The sequence below is a fragment of the Hipposideros armiger genome, unplaced genomic scaffold, assembly GCF_001890085.2.
Source record: "Hipposideros armiger isolate ML-2016 unplaced genomic scaffold, ASM189008v1 scaffold_78, whole genome shotgun sequence".
Lineage (NCBI taxonomy): Eukaryota > Metazoa > Chordata > Mammalia > Chiroptera > Hipposideridae > Hipposideros > Hipposideros armiger.
The window spans coordinates 1248365-1263737 of NW_017731428.1; the positions used below are offsets into that span (position 1 = coordinate 1248365).

General features: G+C 43.9%; 1 protein-coding gene across 10 annotated transcripts in view; it reads right to left on the reverse strand.

The window, feature by feature from the left end:
* Positions 1 to 5129: 5129 nt before the first annotated feature.
* Positions 5130 to 15373, reverse strand: part of LOC109383228 (uncharacterized) — a 433428-nt gene continuing 423184 nt past the window's right edge. For 9 of the 10 annotated variants that reach the window (XR_002124125.1, XR_002124113.1, XR_002124111.1 and 6 more), the window contains one exon: positions 5130 to 5709. Coding sequence is in view for 1 of the 10 variants with exons in the window: in XM_019643454.1 (XP_019498999.1) it covers positions 5676 to 5709 (34 nt within the window). In the remaining 9 variants the exon portion in view is untranslated. Of the gene's footprint in view, positions 5710 to 11138; positions 11273 to 15373 lie in introns of all 10 variants that reach the window. The other variant, XR_002124112.1, reaches the window with a different exon arrangement.

The window sequence follows — 15373 nt, forward strand, 5'->3', positions numbered from 1 at the left end:
CAGATGGACATTTAGAAACCTAAGTCTGGAATTCCAGGGGGTGCTCAGGGCTGGAGGTAAACATTCAGAAGTAACCAGAATCCCAGATTTCATTCAAGGATCCATGGTTTATTTGTTCGTTTGTTTGTTTAAGCTGAGTCATCCTGCCACCTGTTGGCAGCTCAGCAGCTCAGCAGCTGCTCAGCTCGGGCTGGGCATCGAACCACTGTTGCTCAGAGCTCACACTCTTGAGTGAGCTCTTAACCAACTGAGCCACTCGGCCAGCCCCAAGGATCCATGTGTTAAATGTATTACACATCACTGTGTTCCAGACTCTTGGCTACCACTTAGGAAAATACGGGTGAAAGACGGAGATGCTGCCCTTGAGATATGCTCACTGCCGCAGGAAAAAGGAACAGGTAAACAGGAAAGTACATCACACATTTGGTAAGTACTAGGACGGTGCTGATGGGGAGGTAATCTGTGTGACTTTCACCCATGCTCTTAGGCTCCCCTGGTCCTCACTTCTGCTGCTCAGAAATGGGGATAATACCACTTGTTTGCCAACAGGACAAAGGCACATCTCAAAGGAAATGATGTAAATGGAAGTACAGAGAAACCAAAGAGCCCTGAATTATCATCCCACTGCAAAGAGGGAGAAAGCTGGCATCAAGAGCTTAGTCACAAACTTACCAGCAAAACACAGAGCTAAGTCCTGGCTGATAGGACTTAAATGAGCCTGTCTATCTAATCACTACAGCAGGAAATGTAATTCTTCACAAAGTTAATGTCACTCTGAGGGAATTTGCATGAGGTTTGAGATAGGATGGAAACTTCCTCTACCACTACTGCAGCTGAGTGACAGCTCCTAGAAAGCAGGCTCACCGGACACAGTGGCTGTTCCACACCAGCCCACCCTTGACCCTTAGTAAAAATTTAACCTTTACACTTTCTGCCAATGACATCACACGGTCCAATGGTGAGGGCCATGAGCTATGAAATGTATATGCCCTGGGTTCAAACTTTGACACTGTCCTCTAATAACTGCAGCATATGAAAACGTCCCTTAACCTCAGTTTCCAGAATTATAATACGATTGTGTTAACCATCTCCCAGGTAACTGTGAGGATTTATCAAGACAATGAAAGCTTCAGCATGGTGCATGGTCCGTCGTCCATAATGAGTGCCCTAAAAATGGGGAGCAGAGAATGGCATGTGAGTTTATTCAATCTCTCCTCACTCAGGGAGGCCATAAATGGGCTTTGTTAATCTGGATATTGCCAACACCCCGCAGAATGGAGGCTTATGTGTGCCTGTGAAATGAACAAATGGCATGCAGAATAGCTGCTTGAAGTCCTTGAAAGACACAATGAGGGACCTCTGGCTAAAAATGCCTTCCCCTGTACCAAAGACCCTTTCCTACGGAGCCCAGCTGGTGCCCAGAAGTTGGAAAAATCAATTTTATGATTCACGATTTCAATAGCACCTTTGTTCCAGAGGACTGACATTGGCACTCAATGGGAGAAAAAAGAACAGTTCCCGTCACTGTATAATTACCTGTTTTCTTCCTCCCCTCTAACTAAAGGCAAGGCTGACTTTGACAAAGGGAACATTAAAACCTGCTTCTGCTCTGACAGGTTAAGCAAAAAAAAAAATGTCATTTAAGGGTCCTCTAAACACGATCTGCTCGTGTAGCAGGTAGAAGACCTGGGGAAGTAAATGCTCTTCACCTTGTAAAGGTGAGTCACACAAAAAGAAAAGGTTTGCTTAGGCCAACCTCTCTCAAAGTATGTCAGTTGGGACATTGGATCTGCAGGATATAAGCAGCTATTACTGGGAAGGGGTTCCGGGCACCCAGATCTGGGGAACACTGGAGTTGAACTGACAACATGGGTGAACATCGGGGCTCTTTTTACGGCTGAGTAGGCTCATCTTTTACATGCTACTGTGCATTGCCAGTCTCCAATAGAAGGTAAATCATTGCCCCAATTCACTGCATTTCTAGAGCATCTTCCAGGACTTGCCGTCCTTTGAGAAATGTTGCCAGGAGCCAGGGGAATGGGCCAGATAAAACCTTCCAAATCCCTTCTGGCCCACATCAGCTGTTCATTTCCTGCCTTATAAACTTCAATCGGAAGTTACAAATAGGCTGAGCATGTCTGCATGCTCTGGGAAACGTTCTCTGACAGCCTCGTGCCTCTACTTATTTATTCATGTAAGGATGCATTTATTCATCAGACGTGTATTAGAAACCTGCTATGGACCAGGCACTGTGATTAAGGCAGAGATCTGCCATCTTGGAAACAAAACACTTTCAAATCGTAGCGGTGAGAGAGAGAAGGGGAGCCCAGGTCAGGGTGGAGGATTTTAGAACTGGAGGAAGCCTGAGGAGGGAGAAGGGTGTGAACGAAGAGCCTGCAACAGATGGAGAGGCAAGAGCTGCATTTAATGACGTGTTTACTGAGAGTTTCCTGTCACAGGCTCTGCCGGGTGTCAGGAGCGTATAGTGAACAAGGCGCCAGGCCTGTATTTGAAGGGCTAACTCTCCACTGAGAGAAGAGAGGTCCAACTTGGCTTTAGGAAGACCATTTTGCCTTCCATGTGGAAGAGGCAAGACCATGCCTGGGATGTAGGTGTAGTTATCGAGGCAAAATTGATAAAGCCTGACCTACAGTCACGGCAGTGGAGAAGTGGTGAGAAGGAGGTATTACCCTCAGGAAATACTAAGGACACAGAATAGACAGAGTGAGCTAAATGATTGGATTTAGAGGTGAAATAAGAGACAGAAGGTCAATCAAGATTTTTAGGAAATCAGCTTTCAGCAATTAGGTAGAGGCTGGTCTCCATCCGTGGGACAGGCAAGCACTGGAGGTAACCATGCTTTGTGTAAGGTGTGTGGGTTCCAGGTGTGTGTGGGCAGTAAGGGGGGCTGTCAGAGGGGCAGCGGAGGAGTTAGAAGTGCAGGTCTAGGGTTCAGAATAGGGGGAAGACCACAGGTAGAGATTTGGAAGTCATCAGCTTAGGGATGGAAACCGAGGTCATGAAAGTGAAAGGTATCATCCAGGGAGAGTGTGCAGAATAAGAACCAAGAAGCCTCCAGAGGAACATGATTCTACCACCATTGGTTTAACCCAGGAAGAGCCTTTTGGACTCCTGACCCCCAGAACTAGAAGAGAATAAATTCGTGGTAAGACATTGCGTTAGTTGTAGTTTGTTTCAACAGTGATAGGAAACTAATACAGGTCATCACAGAAGGCCATTATTCCACTTGGGGCCCCAAAATGGTGAACCCCAAATGTCCTCTTCCTAGGAGAAACAAGGCATGGGCCAGCATACCTGCTCTCCTGGGAGCTCACCTACTGGGCATTCAGAGGGGTGAGGCTGGCCTCCCATTTTTTGTGACCTGACGCCGAGCACGTCAGCACAGAGCAGGAGTTGAGAAGGCAGCCGTGCGGCTGCATTTACAGTAAGTTAGAGACAGAAGAAACCCACAGCATCAGAAGTCAGCACAGAAGTTACCATGTGGGGAAGGAGTATTTGGGAGGGAGCATGTGAGGAACTTTTGGGCACTGGTTGTGTTCTAGTTCTTGACCTGTGCTCACAACATAACAACACCAGGATTAGCAAACTTTTTCTGGAAAGGGCCATATAGGAAATATTTCAGGCTTTGGGGGCCATACTCTCTGTCTTAACTACTTTCCTTTGTCACTGAAGCACATAAGCAGCTATTGACCCTTCCTAATGATGGGTATTGCTGCATTCTAAGAAAACCTTGTTCACAAAAACAGGTGGCAGGCTGGACCTGGCCTGTGGGTCGCAGTGTGACAACCCCTGTGATAATGTATTGAAGTGGATATTTATGATTTGTGCACTTTTCCACATGTGTTTCATTGTTTATTTTTTTGTTTGTTTTTAAGTTTAAAATATAATGAACCAACTATAAAAGATGGCAGGACCCTGGGTTCAGTTCCGGACTCTCCTCCATTGTTCTGGGATGACTATCTTCTCGATGTCTCTGTGCCTCCATTTTCTCCTCTGTAACCTGGGGACAGTGACACTACTTAGTTCATAGGATTCTTGTAACTCTGAAATGAGATAAAACATGTCCAGTGTATAAAGCAGTACCTGGTTTATAGGCAGCCCTTAATCAATCTTTGCTATTATTCTTATGGTTGATGTTCATAACAATTCTATACTGTTGGCATTGCAGATGAGCTACTGAGGCAGTCACTCCCCGGTCACAGCCTTTCTCTGTCTCTTTCCAGATTTCTGACATTGGCGTATGAGGCTCACTCAAGCCTATACGTTGTATCTACGGCCACAATGAGACCGTCAACAGCAGCTTGGAAGTCACTCACCACCCTTTATGCTTTGTGCCCCTGGACTTCCAGGGGTGCTTTCAATCTGCTTGGAACGGCCTTATGCTCAGCAACGTGGTAATCCCTTCCTCTTCTCTTCAAATCAATGTCATCTCTTCTGTGGAGCTTCTGAGTATCAGATACCATGGGTTAGTAACCTTAGAACGTAAACACATGCATCGGTTCTCATTTAACTCATTCTTATTTGTCTCTGCTTGTCAAGAGCCAAACACATTCTAGGCACCAATGCGTGTCTCATATCTGTGTTCCCCTCTGACCATATGCTCTTAGAGTACTGCTCAGCACGTGGCTGGTGCTCTATAATATTTGTCAGATGGATGAATGAATGGATTGTTGGAGCCAACCCAGGCCTGGGCAACCCCCAGACAAGTCGAGTCAGATGACAAGGAACACCGTCCCAAGCGAGCCCCCACAGACAATTCCAGTTATCATGAATACCAGTTACCAAGGGATAATATTAGAAGAGTCTTATCTGTATTTTACACCACAGGGGAAATTCTATTGATGTTACCATAATTATTGCTCACATTTTCTAGTCATAACAATGAATAAAATACATGCCCACCATTTCCCAAAGAGTCAGTGAGACAAACACCCTACTGAGGCGATTATACTCCATATCTGCTGCCCTCAAATGTCTACAACTTTCACAGAATCCAAGAACATTATATTAATACTAGAAGGGACCTCAGAGACTAGTCCAATTCCATCATTTTATAGATGAGGGGGAAAATAACATGTAGAGTTTTTTGTTGTTGTTTTTTTCCAGATCATTTTGCTACTGTGTTTCTTTTTTTTTCTTGGACTCGATACAACATAATACTATTGACAAATAAAATTTTACTTCACTTATAATCACTTATAATCTTACAAATACACACATACATTCATACATACATACATAACTGAGGGGAAAAGAAATTATTTGGAAGAAGTTCTTTTATGCAGCCAGGATCTAAAAAGGGAAAAAGAACCTGGGGCACAATTTCAACACCTGTCAACAATGGCAGTTCAAGATGTGGAAACCATTTTATACAACCATTTCCAAGCAGAGTCATGATGCACGCAAAGCCCGCATCTGAAGAACAGTGTGTTGTCGGAACAAAAGCTTGCATTTCTTTGTTATGCCACAAATCACTGATAGAGGGGAAAACTGTGTTATCAAGAGCTCTCATCATTCTTTGGGGAGTTTCCAGAGGCATGTACAGCGGCCTCCTGTTCTGACCAACTCCTACAGCTCTGGAACCTGGTTTCCCATATTCTGAATCATCTTGATGTTCCGCTCCTGCTGCTGAGAAGAGGAGATGAGAAGCCAAACTAGGACTGCCAGGTCCAAGGCTTTAGGTCAGTTCTGGAAAACCAAGAGATAAAAGCAGATTCAAAATAAGACTCTTCATGCACTTGCCTTCCTCTGTTCATGGAATCTCCCTCTAGTGCCCTGTGCAAACCCTGTAACCTGATCAGGCCAAACTTATCATTTCTCTTGATTGGATGGCCCTCACATGCCTCCTGCTACCTGGAATCTCCTTTTCTCAGCCATTGGTCTGGTCAGTTTCCAATTCTGAAGAACTTGGCTCAGAGTGACTTCTCTCCCACCTATGCCTGCATCAGAGAGCTCATCTCAGTCCTGTGGACCCACGACTTCCTCATCTACTTCCTGATAGACCACAAGCTCCAGAAGACAGGGACTGACCTACACCTCAGTATCTGGCACAGTGTCAGGCTGTGCTAAGTGAATGGATAAAGAAGCAGCGTGATGGGGAGAAGCCAGTTAACTAGGATGGGAGTGGGAGGTGATATTGTAAAGTTCGTCTGACAATTTTGGGAAACACAGTCAGCTAGGCTTCTGATAAATGGACTTCTCAGAGTCTTTCAGATGCTTATGTGCTTGGGAAGTATCCAACCAAGGTTGTGATATTTGCTGAGTACTTAGTAAAAGCATTCTCCCCAATTTACTCCTCCTTGGAAGTGTGTGTGTGTGTGTGTGTGTACATGTGTGTGTGTGTGTGCACGCATGCGCGCATGTGTTCACATGTGTGTCTGGTAATGTTAGCTTCTGCTAACATTTCCTAGAAATTCTGCTCATGACATGCAACTTTAGGGCAACCTCAACCAGGCCATTTCTTCAGGGGATGACGATTACCAAAGAGGGCGTTTTCTATCAATGTCTATGTTATCGATCCCATGAGCAGGGCTCCAAGTGCTTCCACAAACGGCTGTGTTGAGTTAGACTGAACAGGACTTCAAGTCAACTTTGAGGCTGAAACTGCCACAATGAAGTTCTTCAAAGTTTTGCAAAATCCATCTGGACTTTTGACCCAGAAACATCTTGCACATTTTCCATGGAAAAACAAAGGAAATGGCTACACCAAGCTGCCTAACTTCCTCTCTTTTCATCCCTAGATCAGTAAAAGGCACCAGAAATTGCATCTCATTATTGGATTCACGTAACATATTTCTGGGTGCTATGCTTGCAGTATGGTAGAGATAATGAGCAAAAAAATACCTTTAGAAACCATGTTAATTTCCTCACAAGTGATATTTTTGTGGTCATACAATTCTTGCCAATGATTTATGCATGTTTTGAATTGCCCAGGTACTATATGAATGAACAAGGGGGACAGGCAATGTGAATCCGAAATTCATACAAAAAACATTTACTGAGCACTTACTTACTACATGTAAGTGTTGAAGGTACAAAGATCCAATTCTAGAAGCTGGAAAAAATATATGTCTACAATCAAAAAGACTGCTGTCCCTTTAGAAAGATAAATTATAAGTTTTAAAAAATAGCTAAGACCAGAATGTAATCCAGTTGAAAGCCTGGCACATGGTAGATGCTGGATACACAATGAGTGAAGGAGGAAATGAACGCACAAATGAATGAATATATATGGCATTTGAATGAGTGATTGGACACATCTAGAGAGGGCTACACAAAGGAGGAAACTGAAAGGGACTTTGCAGATAGTCATCTCCAGATGCACATGTTTTAGATAGATGGGAAAGGTAAGTGGAAACCGTCTTAAGTAAGTAGGGTGGCAGGAGAAGAGGGGTGTTTCAAAGGCAATGGCTGCACTTGTCTGACCCAGGTGGGGAGTTTGGGTTGGGACACAGCACTCATACGGGACAGTTACACTGGGGAAAGACTTAGAAGAACATTGAATGCCACGTGAAGGAGCCAGAATTTTATTCTAAAGGCAAAAGGAAACAACAAAATAAGCTCTGACCTGAGGAGTGATATAATAGATAAAGGCTATTTTTAGGAAGAAAGATGCCTCATGCTGGACCTCAAAAGGGGAAATAGTCACTGGTTAGCTATTGAATGAAAAGACCCTGCTTGGGAACATAGATACCAACCAACGCTGCAGGGTTCCGTACATGCACGGAATTCAGTAAATGGCCTAAGAGCCGCAACTGTGACATGAGACAGAGCAGTATTTAAGTCTGCTGCTTAACAAGCCGTGAGATTTGGGGCAAGTCCTTTAACCTCACTAAACCTCAATTTCCTCCACTGCAAAATGGGGATAATAATAGTACCTACCTCATGAGGTTGGTGGAAAGGATTAAATTAGACGGTGAATGTCAACTCTTTACAAAGTACCTAACCCACCACAAATGGTCAAAACATACCATCTAGTAACATTAGACTTGAATTTGCAATGAACATTTCATCCACTCAATAAGTTCTTGTTAAGAAGATAATGAATTAATGAATCAGTTTTACAGATGCTAATTCCTCAATCTTCTTGTGAGATTTAGGAACACGATTTGATGGACTGTTATAAATCAGAGTTAACATTTTTGTCCCTTTCATTAATATTTTTGTGGCAGTTGAGTACCTATAGCTGTATACTGCAGGGGTTTAAATTTTTGTGACGTCAAAAGCCTGTTTGTGGCCAGTTTGCTTCTTGCTGTCCTAGCTCAATTTCTGTGTCCTGGTGACAAAGTTAGAGAAAGGCAATGCCAACTCATTCTTAATGTCTACCTGTGGGACTTGTCATTAGCTGCACTGCCACCAAACCTTGAAGCGGCAGGACCTGGAGTGTGGATTTTCTCATTCCTGGGATGGTGTTCATTCACACCCATGAAAGGGCCTTTTCTACCCCCGCCGAGGTGTGCCAAGCAATGACCCGAAGGTGACAGCAAGTGCTGAATGAAGTACCCACCTGAAGCTGTACAGAAATGCACGGGTGTTTCCTGGCATGTGGCCGATTTGCAGAGTTCAGTTTCTAAATGAGTCAGCTACACAGTCTAGTGTTTCATTCAATTTTTGCATTAAATATAGGACATCTTATACAGCAACCCACATGCAAATACTTGAAGTGGTGCTTTTTAACTCACAGCGTTTTCTCTGCGCCTTCCAATCAACCAACCGGAATCCATGTGGGAACAGCATGGAAGGCTTTTATATAGTTTGATGTCAGAAATTTCCAAGCTGTGCACAGCATCGTTAGAGGACTTCATCCTGACAGCAGTCCTTCCCCCGGTGATGCTGCTCTTAAAGAACAGCCCCATGTTCAAGCACATGTCTAAATATAGGTCACAGGCTCATATTTCTTGTGTCTGTTAGCAAAAGTCATCTAAGACTGGCCCAAAATAACACTGAGTGAAGCTACTTGGTTTGGGGTCAGAAGGTACATCTGGCTTTGTGACTCTACAACTTCCCATAACAATTAGAAATTATTCCAGGAATACAATATCATCTTCTGAATGTTGTACTATCTTGTCATTAGCACTAAACATTACAGCTAGCTCAAAGTGCACCTCCTACCTCACAACTCAGCTTAAAGGTCTTCTTAGTAAGAACTCTGACCATTCCCTGTGTTCCCAAAGTACTCTGCAAATACCCCTTCCATTTCCATACTTTGCATATTGCACTGTGTGTCAACATGTTAACATATCACCTCCACACCAAGCTGTGGTCCACTTAGAGGTAAGAGCTATCAAATTCTCTTCTCTGTAGGCCAAGGAGCATCCAGCTTTGAGGAGGTGTCCATTCCTGGGATGCTGTAGCAGACCAAGCAGTTACCCACAGCAGACACTATATGAAGGATAAGTGGGTGAAGGCCAATTAGAGGCAAGGAGGGTCGCCATGACAGCACCAAGGTCAGAGGGACAACATCAGTTTAGTTACAAAGAATGAGTGTGAATCCAGAGGTAAAAGATAAAGGGAAATGTCCTAAACCAGGGCAATGAAGAACAGGTAGGGAAGTGAAGTATAAAGTGGAATGAGGTAGAAAAACTTAGGATAGAGGTAAGGTAAGGTGGGAGATCAGGGGACCATTTCCAGGGATCTTAAGCTCTCTGGCGATGGCTTAGAGATAAGAAAGTTGGCCATTGTAAAGGAGCAGGGTTGGACTAGGGACAATTACGTTGTACATCCTATATCTGACATACAGCCTGAAACAAAACATGTATCTGATAACTGTTACATAACGAATAAATGAATGATTGAAAGAGTCTTCTAAGAGCTGACCTACATATTCCAACAATAATCTCTGCCCCCTTATACAGTAATTTGGCCATCCTCTCTTGTAGCCGTTCTTGTAGGCTGCTTTGTTTGCACGGTATATTACTTGGGTCCTCCCCATTATATTACTGCCCCCAAAAGAGCAGCCATGGAGTCCTAGAGAAGAGCAGAATGTTGTGTTTTGCACAGAATAAGTGTTCCATAAATGCGTATGAAGTTGCACGGAACGATACTGAATTTAAATGAATTGCTTTCAGTATAAATGAGCTCAGTGGTTTAAAAGAAGGGTTTAGTCTTAGATCAAAGGTAAAAACAGACACATTTTTTAAAATGTGAAAGGATACTCACTATCACTAATCATTAAGGAATGCAAATAAAAACCACAATGAAAAATCACTTCACACCCATTAGTATGGGTACTATAAAAACAAACAAACAAACAAAAAAGTGTTGGTGAGGATGTGGACAAATTAGGCCCCTGTGCATTGCAGGTGGGAACGTTAAATTACACAACTACTGTGGAAAACGATATGGTGAGTCCTCAAAAAAAGTAAAACCAGAATTATCATAGAATCCAGCAATCCCACTCCTGGTATGTACCCAAAAGAAGTGAAAACAAGGACTCTAACAGATATGTGTATACCCATGTTAATAGCAGCAGTATTTATAACTGTAAGATAAAAGCAGCCCAAGTGTCTCTTAATAAAGAAAATGTGGGACGTTATATACATACAATGGAATATTATTCGGCCTAAAATGGAAGGAAATTGTGACACATGCTACAACATGGATGAAATTTGAAGACATTATGCTAAGTGAAATAAGCGCAAATACTGTATGGGTCCACTTATATAAGGTACCTAGAGTAGTCAAATTCATATAGACAGAAAATAAATGCTTGCCAGGGCCGGGGGATACACAAGAATAAGGAATTACTGTCTAATGGGGGAGATAAAAGAAGTTCCAAAAATGGATGTCAGTGATGGCTGTATACAGCAATATTAATGTGCGTACTGCCTTTCAACTGCACACTTAAAAATGGTAAACTTTGTTATATATCTTTTACCACAATAAAAATATATATACATCTTATTAGAAATTTTAAAAAAATTGATAAATCACTCTAACTTACTTGAGGTTTACCATGTTGGATATCTCCTTTTTTTTTTTTAAATCACTTTTAGAAGAAAACGACTATTGACCATCAAAACACACGCAACCACACACATGCATACACTATGTTGTAATAAGGCTTTTATTTATAAGCCATATTGCCTACTCTAGCGATAGAAGTCAGAACTTCTTACCTCCAAGGCCTCTCAGATGATTACCTTCCAAATGATCAGGCAGGCACTATGCACTCTCCATTGCCAAGACGCACTCTCACAGCTTCTCTCACACGCTCTGAGCACCAAGGACTCAGAGAGCAGAAATAAGCTATCTGTGAGGTAGAAAAGGATAGTGAATGTTGAGTCTATCCCTGTTCTCGAAGAGAAAAGAGGTGTTTCTCTTCCCCTCCTACAAGAGACGCCTCTTAGATACAACTCATTCAGAGGCAGAGGGAAGGTGGAGAAAGTTCTCACAAGCCACCTGCCCACACAGAGCCTGGATGGCTGTCACACATATGACTGCATCACCATGGCAACGAGAAACCTGGCTCTCTGCCCCCAACCAATCCTGGATACCGGACCCAGGTCCCAGCTTCTGATCTACTCAAGCATTCAGAGGTCTGTGCTTCTGATCAGTGGGTTTAATGAGCAAATAAACCAGTGCACAGAACTGGAGGCTAAAAAGGAGGGCCTCTGAGTCCCTGCTCACTTCAGAGACTTCCCTCCTCCTCACCTACCCTGTGACCCTGCAAGGACCAACTCAAGTTCCATCTTGCTTACGAACCCTTCTCCTGACTATTCAAGTTCTCAGGAATTTCTGCCCTCTTGATGTCTAAAGAATGGATCTTGGATGCCCTTCAGAATAAAAGTTTATGTAAAGAGAGTCTCTTTGGAGCTTTTATTGAGTTCTTGCTCTGCGTGGTGTTGCTTCCCCCACTAGACTGTGAGCCCCTAAGTAAAGCTTGCTGCCCTCTCTTCCCACCCCCACTTGACACCAACTACATCACAGCGTATTCTCAGGAACTGGTTAAGTGACTGATATATTTCAACAATGGTGTGATTGAGTAGAAACACAGCCTCTGCAACAATATGCCCTTTTAGCAGAACTTCGTACACAGTAAATGCTTAATAAGTGCCTGCGAATCAGCCATTTTGGGACAGCAAGAAGTACTTCTTCCAGATATCATTTTTGTGTCCATTAACCAATCAGGAGGCAGAAGAAGGATTCTCACAAACCAGCCCCCTGAGTGGAGGAGACCCATGGACTCCTCCAAGGTTCAGAACTGTAGGGGACCTTTGTCTCAATTAACTAACACAATTTCCTTTTCCAGTAAGGGAAACTAAGTCCAGAGAAGGAGAATGGTTGTCCCAAAGTCACACAGTGAGTGAGGGGCGGCTCTAAGGCTGGAACCTAAGTCTCAACCATGGGGTAGGTGCGGGATCTAGTCAAAGGGTTGACAATAGTCCATTTGGAAGTGTCTTTCCTTGATATCAGAGACATTGTCACAGAGCTATTGCATTGGGGGCACTGCAGATTGACAGGGCTGCTTAGAATCTGCTGCCTTTCACATCATTTCCCTCTAAAATCCTTGTAATTTGGGGAGGGGGGAAAGGAGGTGATGTTTTAAAGTCACAGAAAGTGGGAAGTCGTAGGAAGGAATTTAGAGTGAGGATGAAGATCTTTCCAAATCTAAGTATTTTCTACATTTCATTAAACTTTAAGATACATAAACCATTAAACCAGGAATTTTTCAGAGAAATAACCACCCACCCTCCATAGTGTGCTGTGGTTATTGCATGCCTTTGTAAATTATTAAAAATGTACTTCTCATTCAAGCAGCTTCTACTGAGCACCTACAATATGCCAGGTGGTGTGTTAGGTCAGGGGACCCAGCCATGAATTAGGCAAGGTCTCTGCCCTTGAGGAGTGCTGAAAAAAGGCAAATAAATAGTTGTAATAAACTGTGGTAGGCATCACAACCGATGCTTATAAGATGCCTCAAACATTTCCAGGTACAGAAGAGGCACTCAATAAATATTTGCTTAATGAATGAGTGAATCAGACTTTTCCTGAGGAATTTAGGGAAGCTTTTATAGAAGATTTACACTTAAACCAAGTCTTCATTCATTCATTCATTCATTCGTTCATCCATTCAAGTGGTCATTCATTTATCTATGTATTGAGCACATGATTTGTTACAAGGCACTGTGATAGCTGAGAATGTTATACAAAAACGAATAAAGCAAGGCCCTTGCTCTCAGCAATTATAGAACTTGTAACAACTAAAATTTTATTATAAATGTTTTAGTCTAACCTCTGTATGTCCCATTAGAATGTAAGTTCCACAAAAGCAGATCAGTCTCTGGTTTTCCCTCTGCCTTACTTGTGCCCAGTAAACACCCCACAAACACTGTCTGAGTAAATGAATGAGTGATTGAGTGAACAGATGGGTGGTATAGTGACTATACTTTGGAAGCATAGAGAAACAGGATCTCATTAGCAAAATTTCAGGAGCAGATGGAGGAAGAAGAACCTCAGAAGAAAGCAGAGAAGGAACTGGTTGTAGGAACACCAGAAGAGTGTGCCGTCGTAAAAACCAACAGAGAAGAGAACTTCCAAAAGGAAAAGGTGATTGACTTGCCTTCACTCAAGAATCGTTTGTTGATCACCCACTTTGAGCCGGGATGAGGATGAACCAAGCTACGAGCCTATGTGCACTTCAAGGAAGCACTCACTCCCAGAATCATTCAAGTGCAGGGTCAACACCACAGGGCAGGGCCTCCTTAAATGTAGTGCCTGAGATGTCTCACTTGCCTCACCCAAGGTTCAGCCCTGTTGGGCCCAGCACTGTGCTAGGTGCTTAAGGGATAGTCGCCAATAATTGACGAACCCTGCCCTCAAGAAATTCAAGGTCTAGTGGGCAGACAGGCCTACAGCCAGTGATCATAACGCAGGAGATGAGTTCTGACGGAAGAAAGCAGGAGCTTGGGGGGGGGCGGGACAGGTTCCATTAAGAAGCATCTCCATCAGACCACGGACATCAAAACATGTGATGGTGCCTGAGCTGAGACTAAGAGACAACCACACACTCACAGAGGGACAGGAAGGAACAGCATTCTAGGCAAGGGAACAGCAACTGCAAAGGCTAGGGGGCTTGAAAGCACATAAACTGTTTTGCAATGGTGATGTGTGGCAGCCAGAAATGGAAAAGATGGGTAATCAATGAGGACAGGAAGATAGGTTCCCATTATTTGTCCTCTCAGGCTGGAACTCCATCGTTGTGTGCAGTTATATTATTAGTATCTGGGGCAGTTTCCCTTGGAAAGAAGGTGCTGCCTACATTGATTGGGAGGCCCATCATTCTGTTGGGCTTGCCTATCCTGGCCCCCGAGACAACAGGGAGGGGGCCCCAGCTGAGCTTTAGCTGCTCAGTCAGATGTATTTTTAGCCCCAGCAGAAAATAACAGCAGTGTGCATTTAATAAAAATATCAAGCCCTGCGAGTGATCTAGTGCCAGTGTTGGAGCAATCAGGGACAGAATATGTTTCCAATTGAATTACTACTGTGGTCATAGTTATAAAAAGAGAGAGGGAGGGAAAAAAATGTTAGGCTGGTCAGTTTCTCGGGAGCATTTAATCTTGGTTCACTCTAATTTTAACGTTCAAAGACACATGAGCCAACTCTGCCCTGAGGAGCTATTTCGGGGGGACTGGCCAGTACCCGCAACTCGCAGGCAACACTGGGCGGCCCTCCTGCCTGAAGTTTTCTTTCTTTTTGTCTCCTCCCTGCCCCCCTCTCAGTTTGGGCCTCCAAGAGTTCTGCTCACAAGCTGATGAGACACAGTGTGAATAATTGCGATGAGAGTAAATTTAGACTGACGAAACTGAGGGATGTGGGGGGCTCCGAAGCTGGGTGCAGGGAGAGGTGCAACTGGTACAGTGCCGAGAGAGGGCCTGGGGGGGGTCGTGGGTACTGGACTCCCCACTGCTTCCAGAACAAAGCTTCCCATTTTTTAGAGGGTCATACACTGCTTCGCCTGGTCTGGTCACAATTGGCCTACCCAGCATGGCTTCCCTCCATCAGACCCTCCCACCCCTCATCATGTCCTCTCGTCAAAAATCACAATAACCAGCCATCGCTTTTTGAAGGTCTCCTTTGTGCCAGGCACTGGCTGAGCAATTACAGATATTATGTTATTTTGTCCTTAGACTGACGCTGAAAAGCAGAAACCATTACCTACCTGTTACTGGTGAGGAGGAGGAGGATGAAACTCAGACAGGTTAAGTCACTCCCTCTAACGGTCACCTCGCTAATAAGAGGCACATCCTGGCTTCTGGTGCGTTCTAAAGCCCGCCCACCCTCTGCCCATGGTGTGACCCTGATTGGGCCAGTCTTTCCACATGCCATGAATCTTCAAACCCCTGTATCTTCC